Source organism: Neolamprologus brichardi, chromosome 22 (genome assembly GCF_056152115.1).
Source record: "Neolamprologus brichardi isolate AB-2024 chromosome 22, ASM5615211v1, whole genome shotgun sequence".
NCBI classification, from domain to species: Eukaryota; Metazoa; Chordata; class Actinopteri; order Cichliformes; family Cichlidae; genus Neolamprologus; species Neolamprologus brichardi.
The window spans coordinates 17471348-17479861 of record NC_142124.1 but is presented as its reverse complement, the minus strand read 5'-3'; the positions used below and the strand labels follow the sequence as shown (position 1 = coordinate 17479861).

At 39.0% G+C, this 8514-nt stretch overlaps 2 protein-coding genes across 2 annotated transcripts; one reads left to right on the top strand and one right to left on the bottom strand.

The window, feature by feature from the left end:
• Positions 1 to 28: 28 nt before the first annotated feature.
• On the bottom strand, positions 29 to 3014 carry aunip (aurora kinase A and ninein interacting protein). Its single transcript, XM_006787824.3, has 4 exons — positions 2894 to 3014; positions 2554 to 2672; positions 2252 to 2408; positions 29 to 1929 (listed from the first exon to the last, which is right to left on the bottom strand). The coding sequence occupies exons 2-4, from the start codon at positions 2644 to 2646 to the stop codon at positions 896 to 898; spliced, it is 1284 nt and encodes a 427-aa protein (XP_006787887.2). The 5' UTR covers positions 2647 to 2672; positions 2894 to 3014; the 3' UTR covers positions 29 to 895.
• Positions 3015 to 3210: 196 nt separating this feature from the next.
• Positions 3211 to 8488, top strand: vps28 (VPS28 subunit of ESCRT-I). The gene is made up of 10 exons (XM_006787825.2): positions 3211 to 3286; positions 5090 to 5156; positions 5271 to 5299; positions 5490 to 5527; positions 5620 to 5709; positions 5801 to 5906; positions 5996 to 6097; positions 6391 to 6444; positions 6536 to 6627; positions 7564 to 8488. The coding sequence occupies exons 2-10, from the start codon at positions 5114 to 5116 to the stop codon at positions 7682 to 7684; spliced, it is 675 nt and encodes a 224-aa protein (XP_006787888.1). The 5' UTR covers positions 3211 to 3286; positions 5090 to 5113; the 3' UTR covers positions 7685 to 8488.
• Positions 8489 to 8514: the final 26 nt, after the last annotated feature.

The window sequence follows — 8514 nt, the reverse complement described above, 5'->3', positions numbered from 1 at the left end:
AAATAAAGTCAAAACCTCCCAGTTCTGGTTTGTTAGTTTTATTTTGTGAGGACAAAAAAAGCACAACAAAAAGAACCATGAAAGGGAGAAACAAAGAATAAAATCTCTGGAAACTTACAGGAGATTAGCCATGACATGGAAAGAAGACAATCACACAGTAGAAAAATAATCCAAAACAAATGTTCTTCCGGCTCATCCCTGTAAGGTAAGAACTGATGATATTTGGCCATAATGGCTTGTAATATCATAGAAGCAGCTCTCCCTGTTTTGAGCAGGAGGGCAAGAAGTCCTAACCAAGAACAGGCAAGAACCTGGCTAACTTTTAAAACAAAGGGACTCGTGTAGATGAAAGCCTTCAATCTGAGACAGGTCTGACACAACAAGACCTGCAGCATACAAGCTGGCCGTGTACTGCTAGGTTCATAGATTATATAAAACCGTGATGTTACTCACTGGCTGCTGAAGTCCCGGCTTTAATTCTCACACTGAACATCTTGACTTCCCCATTTTAGTGTTTTGAAACAAGAAGTGACAGCAAAGGGGTGCAAATCCACAGACACTACACACTCATATGTCAGCAGTCAGATAAATCACAATTTACAAACATTAGGTTATGAAATGAGATCTTGAAACTCTCCAGAGAAAAATTAACTGGGCTAATAACTCAAAGGCGCTGAAAGCTAACTTTCCTGTAGACTTGCAATAATCAGACTTCTTTTTTCCGTCCATGAGCTGCCCCCTACTGGCCATTAAAAAGAATGCAGGTTTACAACACTTCCCCAACCTGGAAGTCCTTAAAAAAGGATTTTTCAATATTTTATCCTCCAAAATCCACATTTTTAGAAAAAAATTGGAACAGCATCTGAAATCTGTAGTGCCTTTAAAAGGCTGTTTTTCAGTGTTTAATCACTACATTTCCCTGAGAGTCTTGAGTAAACAGCATCTCTTCATCCTCTTCCTCCTCCTCTGGCAGAGATTTGTAAGCACTCACCACTCCCGTGCTGACGTTACTCTGATCTTTGAGAGGACTCCTGGTGTGCAGACCTCTATGTGCGATCACCCTGAACCCTTCAGAGTCCTGAGTGAACAAAGTGGCCAAACTGTCCTCATCGAGTTCTCTGTTTCGCTGCTGCGGCATTTGCCTTTTGAGAGGAGAGCTTATCGGTTTTGTCCTCTTGATCTGGAAGGCAGAGCTCTCTTCTTTTGCAGCATTTTCCCACAGCTGACCTGTTTGTTTCCGAGGTGAAGCGGTTTTTGGTTGTGTCCACTTGTAATTTGAAACAGGTCTGAAATGAGAGGAAGATGAGTCTTTGCTTGGGGAATTATAAGACGGTGGCGTGCTGTTTTCCTTCTCATCAATCATACAAGAAGATTGAAGATGTTTAAAAGATTTCTGAGTTGAGGTTCGTCCTTCTGCATCTATCAGTTTTCTAAAGACCTCCTCCTCATTCTGCAGACTGTTTAGGAAACTTGGCCCGGAGCTGCTGAAGTTCTCCACTGTTGTACATTTGTGGCTAGTCTGATGAAAGTCATTTTCAGTGTACTGACTGAAAGTGAACAGCGGGTCCTGACTCCACGTCTGTGGTAGAGGTTGACTGTCATCTTGTGTAAAGATGGCATCAGAGACCCTCCTCTTACTCTGTGGTGGTTCACACTCTTCAGGCTTCTCTTCTTTAGATTCACAGTATATGTTTTGTAAAGTTGAATGGTTTTCTGAACACGTCTGCCATAATTCTGTTTCCTTCTTAGTCATATTTTCACTTGTACACTCGTCAACCAAAACAGGCTCAAAGTTGGAGTTTTCAAAACCAACATTGCGCCCTCGTTTTTTCCCTGATGCTGTGGCTGTCGGTGTAGTTGAGGCAGATGATGAAAGAGGCTGCACTGAATCCATGTTTGGTGGCTCAGAAGTGGACATCTTATTGAGGACTTTTAGAAGAAAGTAACAAAAAAAATATGTTAACACAAAATCAAATAATTTACTGTATTAACTTGTATGCTTATTGGTCACTTCATTAGGTACACCTGTTCAATTTCTTGTTAACACAAATATTTAATCAACCAGTAATGTGACAGCAATGCAGACATGATTAAAACGACCTACTGAAGTTAAGACTGAGCATCAGAAGTGAGATGAAAGGCGGTTTAAGTGAGTGTGGACATGGCATTGTTATTGGTGTCAGACAGGCTGATCTAGACCATCAGACTATAAGATTAGACTATAACTTTTGGCAGACTTTTAGATGCTTACCTCTCCGATGAGCTGTGAAAAAGGCAGATATGGAGCTCTGTTTGGTTTTTGGCATTTCTGTTTTGGTCTGAGTGAAGTTGAGTGCCACAGCCAAACTGTATCCAGCACCTTCACAAAAGGGGTTCAGCAGTTTAGAAATAGGACGGCTACGGCGCTTCTGAAAGATATAAAAGAGAACACAGTGTGTAAACAGTAATAGACAGAGACTGCAGATCAGCATTTTAGTGTATTAAATAACTGCTCTACTCAGGCATGCTGGAGAAACCATTCGGTCAGTGTTCAGACCCTGTTTACACAATTACCTGTTTAGCTTTTCCTTTCAGCTCCACAGTGTCCAGCCAAACATCACAATCCTCTTGATCAAAGGTCTGCGGTGCTGCTGCAGTGCTCTTCATGGTGGACAGCCCAGGGAAGATACGCTCTGTATGAAATAAAAACAGGATTTTATAAACGAGTTAGACATGCCGTTTATTTTAAATAAATAATCATTATACTTTAAAAACTATTTTCGTGTCTCTCGTTGATGAAGATGTTTGCAAGAAACCTTTACTTATCTTTAACTAATTCAATAACGCTACCACAGTCCTGTGAGTTAGCTACAGTTGGTTAACATAGCTCTTAAAACAGATTTTTGGGAAATACCTTATGATTCAATGAAGATCCAGAGTAATATTTTGAGGTTTCCTTTGCAATTTTTATAATCGTTTGTATAACTGAAACTCTCTAGTACTCGGTTCAATCTGCCGCCTTCAGGACTGTCTGCCCCTGATGATTGACTGTGTAAAAATGCCTTAATGTGGTTGTACCTAAAATGCGCGATTTAATTTAAAAGACAGTTTAAAAGTATGATATATAAAGACGTTCATAATACTCTTTCATCATAAAAATGTATTTATGTCTAATTAATAAAATTTACCGTAACAATATTCTTCATTTCTAGTTGGGCGCGTTGGACACCTAATATTTTGACGTCTGCCGGTCCGTGCGTAGATGTGGGTGTGTTTACGTTGACGTCATCGCAGTTTTTCCGACAGGGTGAGTGAATTGTTTTTAATTTGGTTTATTGAACTCTGTTATTGAAATAGAGTGAGCATAGCACCGATTTAACGCCTGTTCTCACAATAATGATCAGTTATACAAATCTTGGTGTTTAAAATCAGCTGCCTGCGCGCCACAGTGATTAGAAATCATAGGAAGTGCTGACAAGCTAGCTTCCGCAGCTAACTAGTTAGTTCGACTAAACAAGAAATTTCATCAGCAGAAGTATTCAGTGATTCGTAAGTGTTATTCTGCTGAGTGACTCTGTGTAACATAAAATGTTTATAAACTCTCTGTGCCGCGTTGTGAAGCTAAGTTATCAAGCCTGTAATCATAATCCGACGGTTGTTTTTTTTTTTTTTTTTTCGTTTTTTTTTCTGAACAGCGAAACACAACTGCCTGTTTGTGTGGAGCAACATTTCCATAGTGTTTGTCTATAGGTCACACTTGAAAGTGGACATTAAAGAAACTAAATTTAAGAGTTTAAGAGTGCTCGGCAGAAAGCAGACAGAGTACAAAGAGACAGAGAACAAATATAATTTAAAAACATTTACATTTGACCCCTACAGTGTGACCTTATATGTCCCCCTAAACTTAGGGTCACTGGAAGTTAGTGCAAAATTAGTGTGAATGACTTAATAGTCCAAACACCAAATGTTCTGACTATGAACGGGTTTTAATTTAATTAAGCAAGCACTGGCTCAACAGCTTTGTTAAATGCTTTTTATTTGGATTTCTTTAAGTTAGTCATCATCATGCGATTGTTGTTCCAGTGCCAGTCTTCATCATTAAAACTTGACTTTGGTGGTTACCACTGTTGCCTCACAGTAAGAAGGTCCTTGGTTCAAATCAACTGGCTGAGGTCTTTCTGTGTACTTGTGTCAGTTCTCTCTGAATGCGCTAGCTTCCTGTCAGAGTTAACTGGCACGTCTAAATTAGCTGTAGGTCTGAATGGTTGTCTGTCTCTTTGTCCTGCAAAAGTCTGGTGACCTGTCCAAGGTGTAGCACATCTCTCGCCCTAGCTGGGAGAACCTCTAGAAAATGGGTGCATGGATGAGTTTTCCTTACTAAGTTGTTTAGGCATGTGGTGGCATTGCATTTGAAACCCAATGTATGGGTTTATAGCTCAGTGGGATGACCAGGCGACCATAACCCCATATGGCCGGAGAACAGTAGGCCCGGGTTTGAGTCTGACCCGCGGCCCTTTGCTGTCTTCCCCTCTCTCTCCCTGCTTTCTTGTCTCTCTACACACTCTCTATCGAATAAAAGCTTACATGAAGGTTGATATTTTTACTTAAAAGTATTAGTTTATCTTATGTTACTGGTGTAATTATTGAAAAGAAAATGAAACAGTGATCATTAAAAAACACCTTATTTAAATTCCAGAAGGGGGGGTTTTAGTCTTTCTATAAATCTTTGGATTGTTCCTGTTTTACACTTCTTTTATTATCACAAAGTGCATCTCATATATATTTGAAAGCATGTGCGCATTAAACAAAAATGCCATACCTAAGTGAAAATTGCAGACTATTATCTCACAATTTTCAGATAATAACCTGAAATTTTCATTTAGTTCTGCCTGTTTGTTTTTTCTTTGGGAACATGTTTCCATACATACCAATGAAATTAAAAATGCCAATTAAAAATGTTAAAATTAGGGAAAACAAAACTGTAAATATGACCGCAGCATAGATTGTCTGAAGCTTTTGTTCATAAATGGAGACATTTATGAAATGTTAGAGCTGCCTGAATATATTTGGTCACAATTATGGAAAACTATGTGAAATAAATATTTTTCAGATCACATTCTGAGACATCAGCATCATGTTCCATGGGATACCAGTCACTGGAGGAGTTGGAGGAGGAGGTAAGACATTCAGATAAATCAGTGTATAAAACTGAATTGTTGAATTTGTATAAGAGTCATCTTTTCAACAGAAAACAGCAGTAATATTTCTTGACACTGTTTTCCTTTCCACAGCTCCGGCAAATAAACCTGAGCTATATGAGGTAAATCCAACAACGTAATTCTGATTAGTTTACTAAAATAAAGAGGACTTTATTTGTTCTTTTTTTTTAAAATAGCATTTAATGCCCATGTGTAAATCATCCGTAAATCTAAACTAAAGCTGGGAATGTTATCAAGAATATGTAATATCCTTGCTGTTAAGGATAACAATCATGAATGCTGTCGTTTCAGGAGGTGAAATTATACAAAAATGCAAGAGAACGAGAAAAGTAAGTGCTTGATATGTCACCAGTGACCATTATCACTTTATAAACTACAGATTTACTGTGTTACACATGTTGTAACGATCCTGTTTCTGTAGGTATGACAATATGGCGGAGTTGTTTGCTGTCGTCAAAACACTACAGGCCCTGGAGAAGGCTTACATTAAAGACTGCGTAACGCCTAATGAGTGAGTAACAGTTGAGATCATATTTAAAATATGGCACCTGTAACTTTAGCTGTGTGTTTTTTAATTAATGTGGAGTTTATGTTGGTTTCAGGTACACTGCCTCCTGTTCCAGACTCTTGGTTCAGTATAAGGCTGCTTTCAAACAGGTGCAGGGCTCTGACGTGGGCTCCATCGATGACTTCTGCAGGAAATACAGAGTGAGTGCTCGTCTGCAGTGCAGAGTGTCTGTCATATTTTTCGAGATTTTATTTTTGTAATTTCTTGTTGTTGTCATATGTTTTCCTAGCTCGACTGTCCACTAGCGATGGAACGGATTAAAGAGGATCGGCCAATCACCATCAAGGATGACAAGGGCAACCTGAACCGCTGCATCGCAGATATAGTTTCAGTATGTCCTCACGACTACATTAAATATGTTAAAGAGAGAGGTATTTAGGCTGCTGGCAAGAACATTTTTTAGGATTTATTGAGCTCAGTTTGGCTCAACATTTGGTAATTCCATAAAAATGAGAGTGGATATCACAAGCTTATGTTTTACCAACTGCAGGCTCAGCTCATAAAACAGACAAACTAATAAAGTCAGTGCGCTCGTTCCTAGAACTGTTTGTCCTGAAACATATTTCTCACTGCCGACTCTTAAAACTAGGAAAATATTTTGTCTCATCCTTCTCAAACATTTAGCTCTTCATCACTGTGATGGACAAACTGAGACTGGAGATCAGGGCCATGGATGAGGTAAATTTATAAATGTAAATAATATGTTATTAATAAACAATGACTGGACTTCCAAGATACTGATTGATTGTTTGTTTTTTAATTTGTTCAGATCCAACCAGACCTTAGGGAGCTGATGGAGACTATGAACAGAATGAGTAACATGCCTCCAGACTCAGAGGCCAAGGACAAAGTCAGTCTCTGGTTAGTAACACTAGGCCGCAACGTTTGTGCTCTTTATGTCGTTGATCTCTATGTGCAGCACACCTTGAGGCAAAACATGACCAGTCAGGAAACCTGCAGCCACACCACACAGCACCTATCCAGTTCCAGAATTGCTGATACAAGGCAGGGTGAATCTATACTGTCATGTTGTTTATGTCAAACTCTGACCCTACCATCTAAATGTTGGAGCAGAAATCAAGCACCATTTTTCCAATCTTCCATTGTCCAATTTTGATCTGCATGTGTGAATTTTAGCCTCAATTTCCTGTTCTTAGCTGACAGGAGTGACACCTGGTGTGGTCTTCTGCTGCTGTAGCTCATGTGTTTCCCTGCAAATGAAATTCCCACCAGTCGTGCTATGGTCACAGTCATTTAAATTTCTTCTCTGTGCTGTTGCTCAGTTCTCTTCAGTTCAGCAAATTGTTTTGACCGTGTTTACAGACCTAAATTCATGAAGTTGCTGCCATGTGATTTTCTGATTTGATTTTAATAGTTAACTAGTTGAACAGATATAATTGAAGTGGCAGGTCAGTAAGTGTAATCCAAAACTATCATTCATGGCTCAGACACACAAGTACTGCGTGGCTACTCTGTAGTTACTAGGATACTATAAGTTAAGGGGTAGCTGTGCAGTTCAGTGATGAAGGAAAAGAGAGGGGTTGAAGAAAAGTGTGAAATCGTAGGACTTCTTGCTAAATTGTGAAAATCTAACTTAATCCTCCTCCTCCTATTGGCTATTGGGGTAAATATTCACGGGTTTCCCATGTGTCCGTATTCATGCAAGGTAAAACTTTGTTTTGCATCTGGTGCGACCGTACCATTATCCATGCAACTAGCTGAGCAGTGGCTATAAAGTACCTGATCTTTGATGTGTTTATGATCATATAGTTCTCTTAACTGACATTTTTCCAACAGGCTGACCACCCTGAGCAGCATGTCGGCCTCGGATGAGTTGGATGATAATCAGGTTCGCCAGATGCTCTTCGACCTGGAGTCGGCCTACAACGCCTTCAACCGCTTCCTCCACTCCTCTTAAAGCGCCTCTCTGTCACGGATAAATGTGGAATCCTGACTCTAAAACCTGTTAATTTAAAAGAAGAAGAATGCTGCTTTCTGTGGATTTACGTCCCTTCCTCCTTCTGTTCTTCTTGCTGTACAATTGGTCTCTGTGTTCTTTAATCGGGATGTGTACAGGTCACTCTGCTGTCATCTCAGCCTCGTCAGCTCGGCTCGCTTTGTTCTGTGAACTGTTATCCCCCCTTTTTTCTATCCAGATTTGTGTGATAAATGCATTAACAGTGGCTGAACTTCATACTGTAACATCGAGAAGCCTATTTTATACCCAGGGTTTGCAGCAAACCAATAAACAAACATGATACAGGTGTTTTTGGAAAGATCTACATAACAGCAGATTTCTTTTCTTTTCATACCCTAATTGTATTTCTGACTTTCACATAATTTACTACATTTGTTTTCTACTAACAGGTTTTTGCTGTAGTATCGTATATAATTGTAATTACATAATTATTTGGGCTTTAAGATGATTAGTTTGCAGTTCAAAGGAATCATATTGAAACTAAGGTGAAAGAAAATAGTTCTGATTTTGATTTTTCTGTTGCTGTCTCTTCTCATGTCTTATCCATTATTTTCTTTTAAGTAAAGGGTTCATCAAGTGGGCAAAAAAGGGAGCTCACTGCCTCCCTTTTGTTGTTTACCAAATATGTTTCAGCTCCCAAACACCATTAGGGAGAACATATTTATTGCAATGTATCGTTGTAAATAATAGGTTTGATTTTTAAATAAAAGCATGTAACATCTTTTTAGGAATAAATTTTAAAAGGAAAGAAAAAAATCTACATCTAGCTT